The sequence below is a fragment of the Penicillium griseofulvum genome, assembly GCF_001561935.1.
Source record: "Penicillium griseofulvum strain PG3 chromosome Unknown contig_10, whole genome shotgun sequence".
NCBI lineage: Eukaryota > Fungi > Ascomycota > Eurotiomycetes > Eurotiales > Aspergillaceae > Penicillium > Penicillium griseofulvum.
The window spans coordinates 747,866-769,810 of NW_024467433.1; the positions used below are offsets into that span (position 1 = coordinate 747,866).

Sequence of the window (21,945 nt, forward strand, 5' to 3'; positions counted from 1 at the left end):
CTTTGCCGGAGATATTGTGGCTGGTGGTGTCGTGAAGGTGGGTAAGCATCTTTGCCTTGTCTTGACTCTTAGATGCGAGGGTGTACGTCATCTGATGGCACTCATCGTCGACCGAGTCGAGGTGTAGTGGCCCACGCGCACCAGCAGTATATTAGAATTAAGGACAAGCCATCATGCAATGTCAATGGCCCTGAGTCCCCGGGTTGCGCTGAAGTGAGATCGAGGTGAGTGGGATTATCGAAGAGAGGGAATCTAGTAGGAAGCAACTCCTGACAAACGGGGAAGGAGCTAACATGCCCCAGGCACCTACCTTTATATACAAGGACTTGAGCATGTGATGTGACCTGAATGCTTGATCGTATTTTTACAAACAGAGTGCCTAGGTCTTGAGAAAACTGAGCTAGGCAGTATAGCTCTTGAGATCGAGTCAAAGATACCACACTACTCCCCCACCTACGTTATAGCTGATACCCTTAAATATAAATAGTCGAATGATGTACAGCTCATAGTCCAATAATCTCAATTGGATATATATTGTCTTGATTTATAAAAGCGCTCAATTCGATAAAAGCTGGAGAAATACCATTTAATAAGGGTATTCCCCCTCAGCCCCCTCAACAAGTCCCCGTTCCTTTTGCAACCGATCCTGCTCATCTAGATATGGCATCAAGATTTTGTCCCAACTGGACTTGCCTTTATAGTAAGAAACAGTCTCATCCCAATTCCGAATAGCCTCCGCCAAGCGACCAGGAATATAAGGCTCTTGAGCCAGCTTCGTCACTGGCTCGAAATATGTGCGAATGGTAAACAGAATCGCCCCCGAGCGTGGCAGCCGACGGAGTGTCTGTCGCTCTGAGCGGAAGTGGATCTCGTCAATTGTCAAGCCTTTTCCATTGGCAGTGGCCCATGCTGGTAATTAATATCGTTAGAATATTTTTTATCCATATAGGGGGAGAATGGGGAACGAACAAGCTACTTCTGTTCCTTGTTGATCGCCCATGCGGTGGGACCAGTGGAGTCCATCGTCGAGTTGGATGAAGAACTGTAATTTTGTTAGAACGATATCTCCTTCAACACATTCAGCAGGAGGTCAATAAAAGAACATACATTATTCCTCTCTACTGGCTTATCCGGAGTAAGCTTCAGCATGAACTTATTCATAGACCTTTGCAACTTGGCCGCATAATGGGGAACGCCAGCTTCGAAATGAAGCGTATCTAGGGACATGCGGAATTTCTCCCTGAGACGCCAGAAGCCGGGGAGACAAACGGCGGCTGCATCAAGATGGTATTCTCCATCTGTGTTGTTTTAGCGTGCGCATTCCGAAGTAGGGAAGAGAATATACCATCATTCTTCATCATCAGAACTAGATCATCCTGAACTAGCAAAGCTGATGTTGCGAGAGCCTCATCGGGGGTCACTATAGCTCAAAGTCAGCCGGAATCTTTGTCGAAGGACCGATCAGATTTGAACATACCTGCTGGGAATGGAAACGCCTCTCCAGTAAGACTATTATGCACTTTCCCTCCTTCCAATCGGAAAGTCTTAGGATAGCGATGTGTTAGATGAAGGACCAATTCCTCATTGAGCTCGAAACAAGCGTCTTTCGTGACTGCATTATCGACATATTTGATATGTTCTTTGAAATCCTTCTTCAATTCTGCTGCTTTCATATCGTGGTATCGAAGGAAGTAGGAATCCATTTCGATCCAGTTATCCCAGTGCAGTTTGCGAATTCCCATAGTAATGAAATTGGGACCATGTCGGAACGGGCGATACAATTTGGGGTCGTGAGAAGTCGGATCATCGGGATGAGGGTTGGGAATTGGTTTGATGAATGGTTCTTTCTCTGGTTGTTGTGTCTGAGTACTGGATTTACGGTGAATTGGCCATTTCAATAATAGCCATGTAAGGATGGACACAAACAGCCCTAGAATGGGAAGGGCACCCGGTGGAAGGGGGAGATTTGTGGGAATCATTGTTCAGTCCACTATTGGAATGTGTTAACGGTATAATAGCTAGTATAGCTGATGGGGTGCAAGTGCTCTTAAATAAAGTGTGCATATACATGTACGTCCTAGATCGGCACTCTAGAAACACGTTAAACCCGCTAGTCCAATTCAGGCAAATCTTTTGACCACAAACGACCGACTCGACCAGGCAGGTCAAGTGTCGACCAGTTTAGGTATAGCGTCTGCCGATAAGAGTCTTACATCGTGGACAGCCCCACTTATGTACCGTGGATTGGGTCCAAATTAACGTTATCTGATTGGATGTAATTTCCCCGCAATTCGGACATCGGCATGTCTCTTATCTCGTACCTTCACTTGGGCACTCCTTGGCTTTCCCAATACGGTAAACCATTGGAGAGCCACCCACCGGTGTGGGGTAGAAAAGGATTGACGGCTGCGTTGTATATGTCCAATCGGCGCTTCGGCAAGATTGTCGAAAAGTGGCTCCGATTGCCCAATTTAGATTGTAATACCAATTTGTTCATTACGTTTAGAAAGTGGGAGTGGTAAAGTCGGAAATATAATCCTTAATACTATGTCGAAGCAAACTAAATAACACGCTATATAAATCCAATTCCAGATTAAGAGTGCTCAGCTTCTTCCAGGGGCCCTTTGAAATCTATAATCAAGTTAGTACTTCATCTTCGACCGAAAGGGAGGTGAATTTTTACATCTCCGCCCATAAAGCATATACCACGCCATACTTAAAGCAACACAGCCCACGAACACAACCGACGCATAGGTCATCGTTTCACTAGTGACGGGCAGTGTGATAGGCATGCTGAACAGAATAACCTGGAAAGCAATCCACAAGATCGCAAGGACATTCGCCGTCTTTCCAATGAGAGGATTCAGCTTCCAACGCGACTGACTAATTTCAACGCGACGATCAACGAACAAGCTGATGGCGATGGGAATCGCATAAGCCACAGCCAGCGCAATCACGCCCACCGACGCAAAAGCCGTGAACGCACTACTACTTCCAAGGTAGGTGAGTCCTAGTAGCATCTCAATAGCCGTAACCAAGCATAGCGCTGCCAGAGGGCTATCCCTAACAGTGGAAGACCAGAGATGTGAGAAGGGGATTGCATTATCACGCGAGAAGGCCCAGGTACATCTCCCGGCGGTAGTTGTGATGCTGATAGAGCAGAAAAGGGCAACAAATAGAACGAGGATCATGAGGACTATTGAGGCTGCAGGTGAGCCAGTCACCACGTGGATGATATATGGCAGGGCTTGACCATACGGCGCAGCAATGATGTCCGCGAGTGGTGGAAGCGTGAAGCAAATCGGTACAGTGAATACCAGAGCCGCAGCACCGGCGACCACGGGGACCAAGCTGATGGCTGTGGGAATTTGTGTTTCGGGGTCTGTGCATTCCTCTGCCATGGAGGTCACCATTCCTAGTGCGGAGAAAGCGTAGGCTGGTGGTAGCAGACCGATGAAAAAGGTGAAGTTCTCCTCCCAGCCGGAATAGCTGGGGTCATATCCGAGGAAGCCTGTGTACGCATCGTGACGACCGGTTTTTGCGAGGACGAGAAGGGTTATAGCGAGTGTGATGCATGTGACGACTGAAAATGCGGCGGAGAGTGTGTCGATGAGAGGAAGGAGGTGGTCGGCGAAAAAGCATATCATGAAAACTACAAGACAGATAGCATAGAAGATGAGAAGAAGCTGCCAGGAAGAGGCTGTCCAGGCAGGGTAGAAGATGGACACAGTAGCAACGATAAGAGAAGCGATTCCGAAGTTCACAGAAAGAGATATGGTCCAGTTTCCGATGAGCCAGATCCAGCCCGTGACAAACGAGACTAACTTTCTGCTCCGTTTGGTCTTCAGGAGTCGAAATGACCAGTGGTAGATACCAGATGAGGTAGGGTATCTTGAGGCGAGTTCTGAAAGAGACAAGGCGACGCAGGTATCCAGAGCCAACACCACTAGGAGTCCAATGAAAAGGGAGAGTTGACCTCCGCCATATACCGCGTTGATAAGGGCGCTACCAACACCATAGGGAATAGAGGCAATTGACAGGGACATGAACAGCATGCTGGACAGCTTGCGTGTGCGGCGCAGCTGAGGCTTGTACCCCAATTGGTATAGCTGCGCATCCTGGTATGTGCCGAGCCCATGGTTTTCGAGTTTGTCGCATGAGTCTATGCTGAGATCTTGTTTCTCCATTATTTTCTCCATTGGTTGCCCCGATTTGGAATCAAAAGGACACTGACGGGTTTATATATTCATTCCATGGGTATGTAGCATCGATCTTTATACCGCTTCTCCACAGCATTAACCTGTATAAGAAGCTTTGTTCTAGTCCAATATGGGAAATCATTTGGGCCAGTTATCTTTATTGGTCCGGGCTTATTGAATACCATTAGATAGGGGTTATTTAGGTATCTATGGTTTTCGCTGTTATCATCCTGATGGCCAATCTAGGAACTACTATATTTACAGTTAAAAGTTTGCGGGGTAGAGACCCTAGAAAATGACTAGGCTGGTCCACGGGTCTTATCAATGCCATGTGGCGGAGTGGAGTTGCCCAAAAACTTTCCTAATTGGGTTTAACGTGTGTCGATTAAATGAACACTAGGGCTTGCGTCTCCGTATACCGGATTGACCCTCTTTACTCACCATCTTTCCTTATCTGCCGCTTTTATGACCCCTAGGATTACGAGTAGATGTCAGCACGCGGCTCAGAAAACTGCCTCCAGTGACGCGATTGCTCCCTGTAGTGACTACGTTGTGCATATATTTCAAATTGACTGTTCATTTGCATAGCTGTGTTGATCCAATTTGATATGAAGTAACTGTGGCCTCTCTCCAACTAGAACAAAATATCCAGAACATGTTCATCATTTCACATAAAAAATTTATCAAAGACGAGAAAGATTGGAGAATTCTGCTGGAGCATGGTAAGTCGGGACCTTCATATCAAGATCAGCTCCAGAGTAGCCAAGGTCCTCTGCTACCAACATTGCACACTTTTCACCGATAAGGAGAGCAGTCTATTTATTAACAGAGTCAGTATTTGGCAAACTTTCACAGAAAATGAAGAGAAAGAAAACTCACGCTGAAAGTGTTGCAGCCCACATTGTCAGGGCAGATAGACAAGTCGCAAACCTTGAGGCCCTTAACTCCATGAACATTGAGGCGCTCATCAACAACACCTCCATGGGGTGCAATGGAGTTACCCTCTCGTGGCGCCATGCTGCACGTGCCAAGGCAGTGCCAGGTTGTCTCGACGTGACGGGAAACTGCAACGGTGTTAGACACTATGATCCGACGAAGTACCAGTTAAAGCTCGGGACTTACTCCATTTCTCAATGTGTTTGACATCTTCATCGCTGTATTCCAAAGGAGTGCGAGCTTCATGTCTATTGGAGTTGAGAATCGAAGCCGAGGGCTGCTTTCCGGGTTGCAACGGCGTGGTCCAAGAACCTATATTGATTGTATTAGCTGGATAAAATATTCAGGTGGACATAGTAAGAACATACCGTGCTGAATACCAGCAGAAATATGGTTCGTACCAGCATATGCCTTGGTAGTCGCCAAATCCATATCTTGCGCCCGTGCTGGTGAGTCGAAAGCGAACTGGGGATGCATGGCGGTGACCTCTCCAGCATACGAGCTCATGCGCCGGGCAGTTTCACGGGATTTAATATATCCCCAGACCAAAGGAGCCATATCACGTTTGTCATTCATGAAACCCGCATCAAAGTCTGGGACTTCGTAAGGGTCAGCCGACTGGATGTGAGTGTGCCCACGGGAGAAGGGGTATTCCTAATCTCTTGTCAGCACTGGATGGGTTGGTGTAGTGAGTTGTACCGTACCAGGAAATGGAACATTGTAAAGAACTTGCCCGGAGGCATGTGCATGTGGTCTCCGAACCAGCTATGCGTGGGTTAGCCTTGTAGCCAAAATGAAGCGAATGAAATGCTTACCCGGAAATGATCGAGTAATGCATGACAGGCTTGTCAGGCTTATTCCTGAAGTACGACTCATATCCCTCTGTAAAGTCCGGGGTAGGCCACTTCTTCATCTCTCCGAGCTCTTCCTCGGTAGGCCGGATCTTGACTCCAGCATCGATACCGTTAGTGGCCAATGGACCGGTTCCCTTCTTATCCCACTCTTCGAAGACCTTCTTCTGCACTTTGGGATCTCCACGAATGAAGTCGTCAAAGGATTCGACGTCGGGTTTGGCGCGGTAAACGGAGAAGGTGAGGTAATGGTCCTGGAAGTTTCGGCCCACACCTGGTAGGTTGACTAAAGGCTTGACACCAGCCCGGCGCAGCTTCTCGGGATCACCAAAGCCGGACCGCTGGAGAATAAGTGGGGAACTCATTGTACCCGAACTGATAATAATCTGCTTCCTGGCTTTGAAGATCCTGCGAACTGGCTCTCCGCCGTTGAGAGGCTTAGTTGGAACTGTTACAACCCCAACAGCGCGGCCATTTTCAACAATCACCTTCTCAACTTTGGTATTGCATTGGAGGTGGAGATTGCTATGCTTGGCTCGGGTGCTGTGAACATAAGCGTGGGCCGCATCACTTCGTCGTCCTAATACCGAGTGTTAGAGATGACACCGGTATGAAACTGGATTTTATTTCTTACCGGTATCACGATTGATCCATTTCAACCAGTGTTCTGCACCGTGGCTGCGATATATGACTCCTCGTTAGTATAATGCAAGGGAATATCAGTCGTGGACCTCATACGCAGTCTTCAAATCTTGCAAGTCATCAGTGAATGGAATTCCTTGCGTTTCAACAGCGCGAAGGAAGTCATTCTTGATCGGGTAGGTGTAGTTTCCGAATGAGACCTTGATAGGCCCGTCACTGCCGTGCAGTTCAGGGTTATTGCTCGCACGTTGGTATGTTTCATGCTTCCTCATTAATGGAAGAAGTTCCTTGGTTGTCCAGCCTTTTGCTTGGAAGTCGTCGTAATCAGATGCAGAGGCCCTGGTATACATCTTCAATGCGTTCAGCTTGGGGCATTCGATCGGAATTTCAAGCAGGTGCCACGTACCATAAAGTTGATAGAACTACCACCTCCAAGAATGTTGGCACATGGAACAATAGCCTGCCGACCATCTAAATGCTCAGATGGCCTGGATTGATAAAATGATGCCGTCTTCGAATCAAGCTTCATGTTGTTCGGGTAAATACCAGGTCGGTACACCCTAGGCTGAGATGAGAATACACTCTCTGAAAGTGGTGTTCTCAAAATGCTCACCATTGATTATTCAAGTTATCCTCGCCTGCCTCAATCAGCAATACAGACAGCTTGCGATCAAGATTCGCGAGGCGGCCAGCAGGGACACATCCCGAACTGCCGCCACCACAAATGATGATATCAACCTCATCTGGGATAGTCATGACTTTGGATATGTTGACAAGACAGTGTAAGAATATTTGTCAAGAAAGTGAGTAAGAGAATGATCGAATTTATGACGAGAGCTCCCATAGGGGTCTTTATATAGCTGTGCCTTTGTGCCCATGGGAGTAGCTATGAAGGAAATTTCTCCAATTCCAGTCAGATATACAGCCAATAGCTCCGTGCATTATCCCCGCGCGCGGAGACAGAGTTCAAACGCTCGAGTTTGTCAAACAGACTTGCCCTTGTCAAAAAGGTAGTTCCTCCTAGATGCAATACAAGGAATTTGTCTTCCTCAATCGAACACATTATATCAGCATAGTGAGAGGGTTACTAAAACATAGTACTTGTATGGACAAACACAGTGAAGGACACAATACTAATAATACGTGATGTCCTGCATTCTAATTCGGCTATCGCTGTCATATCACAAACAGCACACCCAGAGCCAAGACATCTCTGATGGTACTTTCTAGGAAATTCCCCGCATTTCATATATGGTTGTCGTCAGCTCAATTGCCTAGACCAAGCTCTTACAGATTCTACGTGGGTGAGATGTTGCCAACAGTCCTTGCTATCCCCCCATCCTCCTATACGGGGTATGGACAAGGGAAGTCTGCGCGGGGGTCAAAAGTGCGGCACCCTTTGAGTGTGTTCGGTTAAAGATTATAATATTAGTTCTTAATGTCCTATATTCTAAGCTCTTGCCATGTACATGTACTTAGTACACCTATCTGACTTGCAAACTGATACATCAGAGAAATAACTAGGGGACAAGTGTCATTCAATGACTTAGCTGTTTCTCATACCGATAATTGACTGTGAAAGAGAAACTAAGTAAACAATCTTGCTGGAAATTCCCAAAGAATAAAAATGAAACAGAGTATTATGTGGAGTCATATCCTGATTCATTGACCTTTGATCGGCCGGGAAGCATGATTCAGCCTATAATGTGGCGCCGCATTAGTCCCCGAGGATTCTCCGCACCAGCTACCTCATTTTGCGGGGTAGAAGTATTGGCATGGAGAAAATATTGTTTACGGAAGAGGCGGCATATATATATTGTTGATATAAATTCCAATTGGTGGAAATTTGACACATCACCAGGAACCTGCACGGTACTTTCTCACGGAGTTTCTAAATGGGGACGCGGCATGGTATGACTGAGAACTCGTATAAATCTTTCTACTTATTACCTGTTCTATCTTGGAGATGGATAGCTATCTAGGCCTCATTGGTAGTAACTAAGTTCGAAGATAATATACAACGGACATACTATAGCGACATTTATAGTATGATAAGAGTATGTAAATTCTTGAACAAGATCGGTTGATTGGAGATCAACTGAAGAGTGGGATATTCTATTCTATATTGATACAAACTTCAACTGAAGCCTAGACCTAGGCACCCCTTCTTGATCAGTTGCCGTAATGATCTCCCCTGTCACAGTTCACCAAATAACGATTAGTCTGCCATCCATTCTTACACGTCCTACTTGCCCCGTCGTAGAAACACGGCGCATCTCTCCACTTTTTGCACTGCAGCGTGCCGAGTTGCGTTGAATACCCACGTTGAGGGGTCTTTCCCTTTTAATTGTAAGCGCAAGTATCCCCAAACGCGGAGATGTCTGTTATTGCATTGTGTATATTTGCTCAAGCAGTAATCGCTCGGCAGTGATTGACCAGTTCCCCTCTTGACCTCGACACCTGAAGGTTGACTTGGTAAGCATAACGTCCATATAATGAGTGAGCCATAAACATACGGTATGTAGGGTTGGTCTTTTTCGTGCTGTATCTGAGATACTCGAGGAACTGTTTTAACTCATCGCCGTGGTTTTCGTTCTTGTTTTCGGGAATCAATCGCAATGTTGGTCGGTCATTGTAATTAGCATGGCCAGCAGCAGAGGTAACGTTGTTACCCCACGGGTATTCCTATACCTCGCAGCCTGAAGACAATTAGTGATAATTAGTTACTCAACAAGCAGTTTGGGTTCCCCACCCAGCCAGACCGGGGTTTAAGTTTGCCTTCGTCACGGGCCTTGCTCTTGACCTTGCGCTCATTGCCGCCTGCATTTGACCCAGACCATGTGTTGTAAGCCAGGCTCCGGTGTTATGCATTCCCTTGCCTCGATTTGTTCGGATGGCCGGAGCGTTCTGCTTGTCCATGGAAAGATCGGGCATTGTTCTAGACGTTTAGCCACTTGTCCACATCGCAGACAAATAATCAAGCAACCTAGATCATTCAAAGGTCGTCATCGCCAGAGTCATAATCGTCATCACCGTACAAGCACCTGGCATCCTTGCGAACCTGATCTAAGTCCAAATGATTCAACCAGCTGCTGTACCAATCCAAAAACTTGGAGATGGAATTAAATATCGGCCTGCGACCGTAGAGAGGAGTTGGCTCTACGGTTTCAGCGTGAAATACAACAATCCGCCGTGCCCAATCCTTGTGACTTCAAATGGAATCATCATCGTCGATGTCTCGACGACAATAGATATAGGTTAGGTGTGCTCAGTTATACTGAGTGGTCATAAAGCGGCAAGAGAATAGGACTAAAATGGAAATTTATAAGCAAACGCTTCGCCGATTTCAGATTTCTTTGCCTGCGTACCTCAATCAACATTTAAGTTGAACATGAAGATATAAGTTTTCATTTGCAAGTTATATACACGAATTCATCACATGATAAAACCTAAAAGACAAATCGACCTTAATAAGGGCAATGAGCCTCAACCTCAATTTCAATCACCATTCCCTCAATTCCGAGCTTCCCAATTTCCACACAAGTCCAGATAGGTCGGTGACCAGGAAGGACCTTCTTGAAATTCGAGGTGACTACCTCAAAAGTTTGATCCATATTGAGGTGATAGCTGCGCACTGCATAAACATTTTCCCACGACATGCGTGAGTCAACGCTCTTCAGGGCCTTTTCGACATTCTCGAAAGCGATAGCCACTTGCTTTTCGACGTCAGGGTGAACATTGCCACTCTCATCCCAGCCACCTTGACCAGAGGTTTTGATAGTGTTTCCGATGCGGACGGCTTGGGAGTAGTGGAAGGATTCCGAGTTTGCCTCGGTGCCGGGGTAGTTGAAGAATTGCATGTTTGCTTTGTGGAGTTGGAGGATGAATGCAATATGCGAAACCAAAGGAGATAGAGAGAATATAGAGAGGAGGTATGGTGCTTAGGTGGTGGCAAAAAGGAACTGGACGTAGCTAGACTATTTAACCAGACATCCAAGACATACATGCATCTCTTGGAAACGTACAGCAAAGCGGGGGAATTTCAGATACGGTAAGTATTTTGACCACGCCTATCAAATCATCTCAAAAAAATATATCTATTTGATCTTCTATCAGGTGTGGATGTTTGAGAGAATGGCCAAGATTTTAGTGATTGAGCCGGTTCTAAGCGTGAGGGTTGGGTTCGTTATTAGATGGCATCTTTTCGACATTCTGCACGATAATGCCCGAAATGGGTAAGTCTTTCGGCCAACTCATCAGAATACCAAAGCACTTGCATATTCGGGATCTTCGGGGACCCTAGAATCGCGGGCCACATTTATGGACCTCCATATTTCCCGAATAAGCAAAAAGATAGGCCATTAAATTAAACTTGCTTGGCTATCCCCCCACATTGCTCTTTGTCACAGAAACAACCTTCAATTGTCTATTTGCCAGTATTTGTTACATGATGCGCCTTTGAAATATAGACTTTAGATGTAGAGATAAGTCCATGAGCCATGCTGCAAAGACTAGCACAGTCATGACTGTTGCCACCCAAGCTATGGCGTCAGATCCCAGCTCCTCGCCAATGCGGATCGTAGCAATTGTGAAACCAACATTTGGGAAGATAATGGCCCACCATGGAAGTGTGAAACTTATTTTTGGCTGCGACATACTATTGCCGTGTTTGGGAATCATTAAAGGCAACTGAGCGACCAGCGCAATTGCAAAAAGCCAGAATGTGAAGAGCCAAAGGAATATGCCTATCCACAACGCCATGATGTTCAGGGTTTCCGAAGCAGTAGGGTGCTTCGCAAAGTATCCGTATCTGTCGGGGATCGCCTTGGCGCACCCAATGAGAGCTACAATGGTATATCCTGCTGAACCTACGGATATAAACAGTCCGGGTCTCTGGTTTACCGGGCCTAAACCATTGATAAGCATGTTGCTCACGAAGAGCGGAAGAAACAAAGTGCACAACATCCACCCAAGACCCTGAAAAGCGATGCCGGCAACGATAATGGCCATTCTTTGCGAGAGAGGCTGATATGCTGCAATAGACGACGCGACAGTGCCGGTCAGCATGGCGTTATAAATCATCAGAAACATTGGTGGGCTCATGGCGCCAGGCTTGAGGGGGCAAACGGTAAACATGACGACGAAGATGACGATATTATAAGCCAGGGTGATAGCAGCATACGTCCAGAAGAGAACCCGGACAGCGACGATGAGCCAAGGACCGGCGTAAGGAACTCCAAAACGCTGCATGCACATTATGATGGTCGCCATCGAAAGCCATAGAGAGCCTGTGAAGTAGGCCTCCGGGGGGTTCGTGAGGGACTTCCGTAAGCTAGAAGGTCTCTGTATGAACCGACAGATAATGGCTGTGGTGAATAGAATAAACAGAACTAGGTTGAGGATGAAGACTACGACACCGGCGGTCTGCAGCCCGCGAAATTGATGGGGGGTTTCAGACAGGAGAATGGCCACGCCACCGGTAGACTGAGTGCAGGTGAAGTTAGCCCATGTGAAGCGATCGAGAAGTCGGACCTCCTCGGCGCTTTGGTTTTTGGGTTCCGCATTGTCAGGTCGAGCGGCGTTCCTCGTTGAGGCTTCATGCTGCTCTTCGTCTTGCATAGCGACTCTGTAGGGACTAAAGACAAGGTTTCAACTGTGCGGAAATGGCTGATTTCGGAACAATAAAAATAAACGAAGACATGCAAGGTTGCAGATCGCCGGGGTAGAAAAGCTCGCGAGGGGTAGCTATGTAGGCGTCCGTGCCTAAGCGAGAATTTAGCGGGTGACACTACAGGGAAACCATTCCCACGCGGGCGCCGGGCGCCCGGAACAATTAGCCTCGTTGCTAAGTACATAAAAAGTAGTGTTCCTCAAGGTCTACGAAGGCGCAACTATAGCGCTCAGGGGTTACTTTGAATTGAAGTCATACTAGGAGGACCTAGACCTAGTAGGGCCCTAGAAACCCTAGTTTAGGCCTAGTTCGACCCTTTGTACAATTTTTAGTCTAAATTTTTCAGATGACATACTGTTATTTTCCTTAGTTATAGTTACTACATCGAAAATACTATACTTTTAATTAATGAGGTAAAGGAAATCTTAAGAAATCTTGTCTTCTACCAAAGGTGGATCTTTGAGAGAGCCAAGATCTTAGGGTTCGAACTTCTAAGCATGAGGGATAGGCTGGTTATTTGCCTCAGATCTTTTCTGCACGATAATGCCCGAAAAGGGTAAGTATTTGGGCCAACTCATCAGAATGTCAAAGCACTTGCATTGCATCTTCGGGATCTTCGGGGACCCCGAAATCGGCCTCATATATAGATCTCCGCATTTCCCGAATAGGCAAAAAGATAGGCCATCGAATTAAATTACTTGGCTTTCCCCCCGCATTGCTCTTTGTCACGAAATGAAATAATCCTAGGTATGCATGAAGGGTGCAATATAAAATCATCAAGTGTAGCACTTCGTAAACACCCCAAAACTCCAATCTATATTTCACAATGGCGCAATCTATCCAACTAACGGCTCCTAACCAGACCTCCTATTTACAACCTACTGGTGAGCAACACAATTTAGTAATTTAATTTCAGTAACTGATTTGAAAAAGGACTGTTTATCAACAATGAATTCGTTCCCTCTATCTCCGGCCAGACTCTCTCAACTGTCAATCCTTACGATGAGTCCGTGATCGCCAGCGTCTCATCAGCTGGCCCAGAGGACATCGATGTCGCCGTAGCCGCTGCACGAAATGCCTTCAAGTCAGAAGAATGGCAATCCCTGACCGGCTATGACCGAGGCCTCCTATTGACTCGTCTAGCAGAGCTCTGCGACCGCGACAAGCACATTCTCGCCACAATCGACGCATGGGATAACGGCAAGCCATATGAACAGGCATTGGGCGAAGACCTTGCTGAAGTTATCTCGGTCTTCCGTTACTATGGCGGCTGGGCAGATAAAGTCCACGGGCAGACTATCCCGACCAGCGAGGCCAAGTTGGCCTACACCAGACACGAGCCTATTGGAGTGTGTGGACAGATTATTCCTTGGAATTATCCTGTTATGGTATGTTATAAAACAGCCGTAAACTCCAGCTGTTAGCTCAACGCTAATTTTAAGTAGATGGCGGCATGGAAACTTGGACCTGCTCTCGCGTGTGGCAATACCGTTGTCATCAAAGCTGCCGAACAAACCCCTCTCTCAATTCTCTACCTCGCTTCTTTGATCAAGGAGGCTGGCTTCCCCGCTGGAGTGGTCAACGTTGTCAACGGCCCCGGTGCCACTGCCGGCGCCGCTATGGCATCTCACCTAGGCGTGGATAAGATCGCCTTTACCGGCAGCACCAACACCGGAAAAGCCATTATGAAAGCGGCCGCTTCAAACCTGAAGACGATTACCCTCGAGACAGGCGGCAAGAGCCCCTTGCTCGTCTTCGAGGACGCCAACCTCGATCAGGCAGTGAAATGGTCACACGTCGGCATTATGAGCAATATGGGTCAGATTTGCACATCTACCTCGCGCATCTATGTGCAGGAGAGCATCTATGAGACTTTCGTCGAGAAATTCAAGCAGTACACCATTGAGAACTCCGTTGTTGGCAGCCAATTCGACCCCAAAGTGAACCACGGACCTCAGGTGTCTGCTGCACAGAAGAGTCGTATTCTGGGGTATCTTGAGACTGCCAAGCGTGAAGGCGCACAGCTTGTTCTTGGAGAAGATCAACCCTCCCCGGATGCCAAGGGTTACTTCGTCAAGCCCATTATCTTTAAAGACACTAATCGCGATATGACCCCCGTGCGAGAGGAGGTCTTTGGTCCTTTTGTCGTTATCCAGTCTTTCAAGGACCAGAAGGACGCGGTTGAGAAGGCTAATGATACTGAGTATGGACTCGGTGCTGCTCTATTCACGGAGAACATTACCCGTGCTCATAAGGTTGCTTCCGCTATTCAGGCTGGCATGGTTTGGGTATGTAGTCGTAGTCGCGGATATAATTATTTATCACATGTGCTAACCCTCAACAGATTAACAGCTCGCAAGACTCTCACTTTGCTATTCCGTTCGGTGGATACAAGCAGAGCGGTATTGGGAGAGAATTGGGTGAATATGCACTTTCTGCCTACACTCAAGTGAAAGCAGTTCATGGTCAGTATTTTTCTCTCAATATTCGCGACCGGCATACTAACATTGTTTTAGTGAACTTGGGGACTTGGCTTTGAATATATATCAGGGGTTGACCCCAATCGGCGTTTTAGCAAACGCCACTTCGTGTAGATAGCAATATAGCAATAAAATGATAAAATGAACAATCCAATCTCAAATAATAAATTTTGACATATGTTGATGTACCTTGTTCCTTGTGAATCTCGTGACTCCAAATTGCCGTCGGGGAACCTCGGCTGACAGAGGCGGAAAGCTCTCGAACCCCACGTCAAGATATCCGGGGGAAAAAGGCACCTTCACCTTTACATTGCCTTTCTCTTCGAATTTTTACTTTGCATTAGCAATTTAACTCATCACCTCACTTTTAACCGTCACATTCCACCATGTCGTTCCTCGGTGGCGCAGAATGCTCAACGGCGGGGAACCCTCTCACACAATTCACGAAGCACGTCCAGGATGATAAATCACTACAGCGCGACCGGCTAGTAGGCCGGGGACCAGGCATGCAAGAAGGGATGCGCTCACACAATATGATGGGCGGACAGGACCAGGTGAGCCATACAGGCCACAACCCCGCAAAGGAAAACAGCAACTAATCTCAGCGCCGGGAAATTTATCAGATGATGGATGAATTTATGCAACAACCAGGACAACAACTAAACGGACCCTCACCACAGCCATTCGCAATGGAGCATATGCGCCGCGAGCTGGATAATTTCCAGACGCAGCCCGCCCGCACAGGATCGCCAGGATGGGCCGGGGAGTTCGACTCGGGCGAGCAAGCGCGTATGGAAGCCGCTTTCCCGGGCCAGATGAACAACGGATCTGGATTTAGCCCTGCTGAATTTGCCCGCTTCCAACAGCAGAATCGCATGGGCATGCCGCAGACGTCGAGCCCTGCTGCCGTTAGCGCTTCGCCTATGATGTCGGGGTACCAGCGACCGATGGCTATGGGCGGTGGGTATATGGGAGCTATGGGTGGTATGGGGATGATGAACCCTATGATGGGTGGACATATGGGGATGCACCAGGGACCTATGGAAGGGCAGACACAGGATAAAGGGAAAGGGCGAATGGTGGAGCTCGACGATGAGAACTGGGAGGCGCAGTTTGCTGAGATGGAGACTGCGACGGTTGGCAACGAGGCCCGGACGGATGAAGAGGCTAATGCGGCCATCGAGGCGGAACTGAATGATTTGGACAGGTCAGTGCCCTCCAATGACGCGTTTGAGTCTGTATGGCAACGGGTTCAGGCTGAGACCGCAACGAGCAGGAAACTTGCCGAGGAAGATAACTTTGAAGTCACCGATAACGTGCATGTTGGTGATCTCGGTGACTGGGATGGCTTTGATAGTCTTAACTCTCGCTTCCGGGATCCCCAACTCGGCGACTATATGTTCGAGGAGGATAATGTCTACCAGGCTGTAGGCAATCCATTCGAGGAGGGAATGAAGATTATGCGTGATGGCGGTAATCTGTCACTGGCAGCGTTGGCTTTCGAGGCTGCGGTTCAAAAGGACCCGCAGCATGTGCAGGCTTGGACGATGCTGGGCTCTGCGCAGGCGCAGAACGAAAAGGAATTGCCCGCTATCCGTGCATTGGAGCAAGCACTGAAGGTCGACCCCGGGAATTTAGATGCATTGATGGGTCTGGCTGTTTCGTACACAAACGAGGGCTACGACTCAACCGCCTACCGCACACTCGAGCGTTGGCTGTCGCACAAGTACCCAACCATCATTGACCCCAAGGAAGTATCCGGCGACTCAGATCTCGGCTTCACAGACCGACAACTCCTCCACGACCGCGTAACAGAACTCTTCATCCAAGCAGCCCAGCTCTCCCCCTCAGGAGCCCAAATGGACCCCGACGTACAAGTCGGACTGGGTGTTCTTTTCTACTGCGCCGAGGAATACGAGAAGGCCGTCGACTGTTTCTCCGCTGCCCTAGCTTCCACTGAATCCGGTAGCACCAACCAACAGGAGCAGCTACATCTCCTCTGGAACCGACTCGGCGCGACTCTCGCCAACTCCGGCCGCTCCGAAGAAGCAATCGAAGCCTACGAGCAAGCCCTCAACATCAACCCCAATTTCGTGCGCGCCCGCTACAACCTAGGAGTATCCTGCATCAACATCGGCTGCTACCCAGAAGCTGCACAACACCTTCTAGGCGCGCTATCCATGCACCGCGTCGTAGAACAGGAGGGCCGCGAGCGCGCACGTGAGATTATCAGCGACGGAGTGCATCCGGATGGACTGGACGACGAGCGTCTCGAGCGTATGCTGCACATCAGCCAGAATCAGAGCACAAATCTGTACGACACGCTGCGTCGTGTATTCAGCCAGATGGGTCGTCGTGACTTGGCTGACCAGGTTGTCGCCGGTATGGACGTGAACATCTTCCGTAAGGAGTTCGAATTCTAGGTTGTTTTTCGTTGCAAAGGTATGGGATATATCTTTCAGATTTCTGGGTTGGCTGGTAAGGCCTTGCATTGTATCTACTTATCATTTGGCTGCTTAGATGGGATGGATCTACATGCCATGAGGAAAAAACTCCTCACATATATTTTTCATGAACGCATTTTCTCTCAAATCTGCCCTGTATAAGCATGTAATCGCTCTCGACTTATGGATGATATCAACCTAACGAATATTCGACTAACACACCCCCCTTTTTCAACAGTTTGTATGGACATCGACTAACTAATATACACACTTTAGTATGCCATTCGAAATCACATGTTCGTGGCAAAATAGTCGGTTTTAATGCGGTCTTGGCGAGAAGTAATCCACTTTACCGCCGTTGTGAGACCGCCCTCCAACTCCGGCAATTTAATCTGACCATTCACATCACGTGGTCATCCAATTATAGACTAGTGCGTTCTTTAAATGAACTGCTTGTTGACTCCGCACTTTCTATCAAAAACTTCAGGTTGTACAAAAGATATATGGGAGCCAAATCTCAAAGTTTTATGTCTTTTCTTCATGCTACCCATATAATAAACTGTTGGGATATCATCCATACTGCTTGCTGTTACATGAGTTTTCCCGTCGCTTATGTCTCTGCCTGATGGGCAAAACGACAGCTAGTCTCTCCACATAAACAGTTCTTCTTCAGCTTCCACCAGTAGGAATCCGAATAATCGACCGTAATTTCACTTCCGGCGGTCACTCCGCGAGAGACCACGAGTATGCGTTCTATTCCACGCCAGTAGAATTTCTGAAACTGGCTATTTGGGCGACACGAGTGATTTATGAAGCGAGTAAAGTTACCCATTTGGCCTTGAAAGACCTGGTATGATCGTTCTGGGGTTCCACCCATCATCACATCCACACCTTCGATCCCTTGAGTGACGAGACCGACAAACTCTGCAATAGCTGTGCCTCGCTCGAAGTCCTTCCAAACGTTAGTGGTGTATTAAGGGCGGTTGGTAGAAATTAAACGGGATATTTGCAACATACGCAGCGGGCAATCACCCCGTTATTCTTCCCAGCTGTGTTATACAACTGGACAGGAGGGGGATAACGAACACCACCAAACAAAGCCGAGAAACAAGAACAGTGATTGGAGGTCACATCATCTGTCTGCTTTTCCTTGCACAGTTGACAGAAATCAGGATCAATTCCCATCCCGCGTCGAGGGTCATCTCCGAACACATTATGATCATTCACGCAGTCATCCATGAACTGATAATTAAAGCCGTTTGGCAATGTCAGATGGTCGTATGTGCTTTTAAGTGGCAATGCTGGCCCAGTATCTAGCATAACCCATTCATGAGGGTGACCAGAGTATCGACGGGGACCATTTTGGCTAACAACCCGGAGAAGGTCTCGCCAACCAGGGTGGAAGAGCATGCGTATCCTTCGAATCGGAAGGGGAATGTATCACGATATCAAGAGACGTCTTCCCTATTACTGGAGTGATATCCGTGATGCATGGACATATAGAACTGTGGCCAGTATCATTCGCATGTACTTCGTGAAGTGGGTTACCCTAGAACGCGACCAAACTCAAGTCTAATACATATTCTCTAGTATGCTCCCGGCCATAGCATATACCCTGGATATGCATCGGAGAACTGGGCACTTCTATGGCATTAACGAAGCGCTCTTCTCATCAGCCCTAGCGGCAATGGTATTCAGCATCCTTGCAGTGCAACCTCTTACCATCGTCGGTATTACCGGGTTGATTTCTTTGTTCAACTACACCATATACGACATTATGAATATCTACGACCCCTCTGTATACCCCCAATTCATGTGCTGGGTAGGTATCTGGGGCGCTATATTCCACTGGATTGTTGCTTTGTGCAACATGTGTGACTACATGCGCTATGCCACGGATTTCTCCAGCGAAACATTCGGCTTTTATGTCGGAACCATCTACATTAGTCAGTTTTGCTTCCGAAAAACGACCTTTCCAACAAGAACAATAACTAACTCGCAGACCAGGCAAGGGTGAGGAGGAACTGATCAGCGAGTTCACTAGCAAGGGATATACTGCTGGGTTTATGAGTTGCTTGATCGCAATACTTTACTTCTTAACAATCTACAGTCTGGAGACCGTTGGGTCGAGTACTGTCTGGACACCTGCTTTTCGGGGGTTGCTGACGGACTATGCATACGTGGTACGTGAAATCTAATCAAGCAAGACCATCATTCGGAGTCACTTACGGTCTTTCTTTTCTTCTCTAGATCGGAACGGTTTTCTGGGTGGGATTCTCGCACATTCCTGGCCCTCTCAAAGCTGTGGATATATCCCGTGTCCCTATCAGCAAGGCCTTTTACCCGACACAACCGCGAGGCTGGCTGATTCACTTTTGGGAACTGGACGCTAAATGGATTTTCGTGGCGCTGCCGTTTGGGTTTCTGATCATGTTGCTCTTCTATTATGATCATGTATGAGGCCCTACACGAGGAAGGGAGTCTTACTCCTAGCTATGGCGCTAACTTTGAACCTAGAACGTCAGTAGCCTAACGGCACAAGCGCGACAATTCCCACTAAAGAAGCCTGCTGGGTTCCATTGGGACTTTTTTCTTCTCGGGTGCACTACTTTTATTTCGGGTATCATTGGCCTTCCTTTCCCTAATGGATTAGTTCCACAGGTATGAAAAACCAACCGAGTCTTTGGTTGTGTTCCGAAACTGTTAATAACCGGCTCCAGGCACCCGTACACACAGATTCACTGACAGTATATGAAACGGATGTCCACATCGTGCCAACTGAGGAAGGAGAAGGGGCCGAGATCCGCCGTGCGATAGTCAAGGCCACTGCAGTGGTAGAACAACGCGTATCACATTTCGTCATGGGGCTGGCTATTATTGGCACTATGACAGGCCCTCTCCTAATCGTTCTTCACACTATGCCTGCTGCAGTGTTCGCAGGCGTATTTTTCATTGTGGGATGGGGCTCTATTGGGTCTAGCGGTATCACGCAGAAAGTGATTTACTTAATGCTCGAGGACCGTTTCGTGCAACGCGATGAACCTCTTCTGAGAGTGCAGAACCGCAAGATCCTGCTGTGGATTGCGTGTCAGCTCATTGGAGTTGCGGCCTGCGTCGCCATCTCCGAGACAATCGCTGCTATTGGTACTCTCTTTCCTCTCGTCTGTTCTCACTGAAATGACTAACAAGTTTCCGTCTCTAGGTTTCCCCGTGTTGATAATCGCTTTAATCCCATTTAGAGTGTGGATCATTCCTAAATGGTTTTCTGGGGATGAAATAGCGATACTGGATGATATGACGGCCAACAACAAAGCCGTTCTAGCCAGTCTGGGTGGATCACCCAAATTCCCCGGAGAGGGACGTCTTCAGGACTCCGGGGTTGAGCGCCAGTACTCGGAGCAAAAAAAGGGAATCAGTAGACAACGCGCCGGTAGTATACATCGCTGAGGCCGTGTCAATTTCCACGGGCACTGGGGGTTCGCTGAACTTGGGCAAGTTCAAAGTCTTCTCCAACGGATATAAATCTTATCACAGTGCTCCAAGGACAGTAGGTTGAGTTTATCACAAAGGCTGCAAGCACGCTGAGCCCTTCGCTCTAAATTTTGTGCCCTATTTCCATAGCAATAGCACATCATCTTGTACGCGTGTTCGGATATTCAATACAATACCTTTTCACTGTTTATAGAAAAGTTCGCTATACCTTTGTAATAAGTGAAAATTGGGATTGCGCCATAGGCTCTCCTTAGCAGATCATCGGGGCGCAAACAAGCCTCCTTGCCCCTCAAAATCTGAAGGGGTCTATTTTAAGACTGTAGGCTATCTAACCAGCTAGAGCTATAGTATGAACTGCTGACTGTAAGGCTCGTCTATCAACACTCCACTTCTGTTTTCCCCCCAACACATATTTTGTACACATATTTCATATCACTTCTATAGAAGTCTTGGCCCGCCCTCATACCTTGTTTTTGTCTTTTTCAAATCAGTCTCGATATCATTCAAAGTCCCACGAAAATAGCCATGCCCCCAAAACCTGGCCGCCTTGCTTCCATTCTTCGTCCATGGGGCCTGATATGGTTCTCTATTTGCCGTAGGTCTTCAAATGGTGTCACTTATCTCATTTCCATAAACCTACTAACCATCTCTTCTTCATAGTGCACTGGGAAGCTTTGACACAAGCCATTCGTCGACATGGTTTCGCAGCTCTTGGCCGCCCACAACAAATTCGAGATGCCGCTTCAGCAAGACTTTTCAATATAACATGTAACATAACCCTTCTGACCTACATATATCCCCCCTTCCCAAACCCATATCCAGAGTAGACTGACAAGTATATATAGCCAGCAATTTTATCGCCTATGAAGACACAACCATTGTTCCTTCACTTTTGCAAGCTGCTGATGGCATTATTCTTGAGCTCGGCCCCGGGCCGGGTAATCAGATTCATCGTTATGACACCTCTCGTGTCGAACATATATATGGTATCGAGCCCAATCGCTACTTCAAAGATGATATAGATGCCAACGTACAAAAGCATGGTCTGCGGGATAAGTATAAGCTTATATCCTGTGGCATTGAAGACAGCGATATTCTGAGAGAAGAGGGGATCACGGAGGGGAGTTTGGATTCTGTATTATGTATCCAGGTCCTGTGTGCTGTTAATGATCCAAAGAACGTGATGAAAGAGGTGTGGAAGCTCCTCAAGCCTGGAGGCAAGTTTATATT

The 21,945-nt window shown here is 47.5% G+C and overlaps 8 protein-coding genes across 8 annotated transcripts; 3 read left to right on the forward strand and 5 right to left on the reverse strand.

Annotated features, from left to right (window-relative positions):
- Positions 1 to 586: 586 nt before the first annotated feature.
- PGRI_084520 (heme-dependent oxidative N-demethylase family protein) lies at positions 587 to 1,979 on the reverse strand (the record flags this gene model as incomplete). The annotated part of the gene is made up of 5 exons (XM_040796166.1): positions 587 to 909; positions 970 to 1,042; positions 1,108 to 1,298; positions 1,346 to 1,420; positions 1,478 to 1,979. The coding sequence occupies 5 exons, from the start codon at positions 1,977 to 1,979 to the stop codon at positions 587 to 589; spliced, it is 1,164 nt and encodes a 387-aa protein (XP_040650704.1).
- A 614-nt stretch (positions 1,980 to 2,593) lies between these two features.
- PGRI_084530 (Amino acid/polyamine transporter I) lies at positions 2,594 to 4,199 on the reverse strand (the record flags this gene model as incomplete). The annotated part of the gene is made up of 2 exons (XM_040796167.1): positions 2,594 to 2,631; positions 2,717 to 4,199. The coding sequence occupies 2 exons, from the start codon at positions 4,197 to 4,199 to the stop codon at positions 2,594 to 2,596; spliced, it is 1,521 nt and encodes a 506-aa protein (XP_040650705.1).
- A 683-nt stretch (positions 4,200 to 4,882) lies between these two features.
- Positions 4,883 to 7,384, reverse strand: PGRI_084540 (GMC family oxidoreductase; the record flags this gene model as incomplete). The annotated part of the gene is made up of 10 exons (XM_040796168.1): positions 4,883 to 5,014; positions 5,079 to 5,263; positions 5,322 to 5,447; positions 5,504 to 5,789; positions 5,840 to 5,900; positions 5,951 to 6,566; positions 6,621 to 6,664; positions 6,725 to 6,978; positions 7,035 to 7,188; positions 7,242 to 7,384. The coding sequence occupies 10 exons, from the start codon at positions 7,382 to 7,384 to the stop codon at positions 4,883 to 4,885; spliced, it is 2,001 nt and encodes a 666-aa protein (XP_040650706.1).
- A 2,711-nt stretch (positions 7,385 to 10,095) lies between these two features.
- PGRI_084550 (YjgF/Yer057p/UK114 family) lies at positions 10,096 to 10,488 on the reverse strand (the record flags this gene model as incomplete). The annotated part of the gene is made up of 1 exon (XM_040796169.1): positions 10,096 to 10,488. One exon carries the CDS (start codon positions 10,486 to 10,488, stop codon positions 10,096 to 10,098), a length of 393 nt encoding a protein of 130 aa, XP_040650707.1.
- A 583-nt stretch (positions 10,489 to 11,071) lies between these two features.
- PGRI_084560 (tellurite-resistance/dicarboxylate transporter family protein) lies at positions 11,072 to 12,247 on the reverse strand (the record flags this gene model as incomplete). Its single annotated transcript, XM_040796170.1, has 1 exon — positions 11,072 to 12,247. The coding sequence occupies one exon, from the start codon at positions 12,245 to 12,247 to the stop codon at positions 11,072 to 11,074; it is 1,176 nt and encodes a 391-aa protein (XP_040650708.1).
- An 878-nt stretch (positions 12,248 to 13,125) lies between these two features.
- On the forward strand, positions 13,126 to 14,838 carry PGRI_084570 (Aldehyde/histidinol dehydrogenase; the record flags this gene model as incomplete). The annotated part of the gene is made up of 5 exons (XM_040796171.1): positions 13,126 to 13,183; positions 13,233 to 13,687; positions 13,745 to 14,587; positions 14,644 to 14,764; positions 14,816 to 14,838. The coding sequence occupies 5 exons, from the start codon at positions 13,126 to 13,128 to the stop codon at positions 14,836 to 14,838; spliced, it is 1,500 nt and encodes a 499-aa protein (XP_040650709.1).
- A 630-nt stretch (positions 14,839 to 15,468) lies between these two features.
- PGRI_084580 (tetratricopeptide repeat protein) lies at positions 15,469 to 17,202 on the forward strand (the record flags this gene model as incomplete). The annotated part of the gene is made up of 1 exon (XM_040796172.1): positions 15,469 to 17,202. One exon carries the CDS (start codon positions 15,469 to 15,471, stop codon positions 17,200 to 17,202), a length of 1,734 nt encoding a protein of 577 aa, XP_040650710.1.
- Positions 17,203 to 18,631: 1,429 nt separating this feature from the next.
- PGRI_084590 (anion exchange family protein) lies at positions 18,632 to 20,670 on the forward strand (the record flags this gene model as incomplete). Its single annotated transcript, XM_040796173.1, has 8 exons — positions 18,632 to 18,762; positions 18,814 to 19,169; positions 19,231 to 19,285; positions 19,334 to 19,406; positions 19,474 to 19,677; positions 19,741 to 19,884; positions 19,944 to 20,367; positions 20,426 to 20,670. 8 exons carry the CDS (start codon positions 18,632 to 18,634, stop codon positions 20,668 to 20,670), a joined length of 1,632 nt encoding a protein of 543 aa, XP_040650711.1.
- Between the last annotated feature and the right edge of the window lie 1,275 nt (positions 20,671 to 21,945).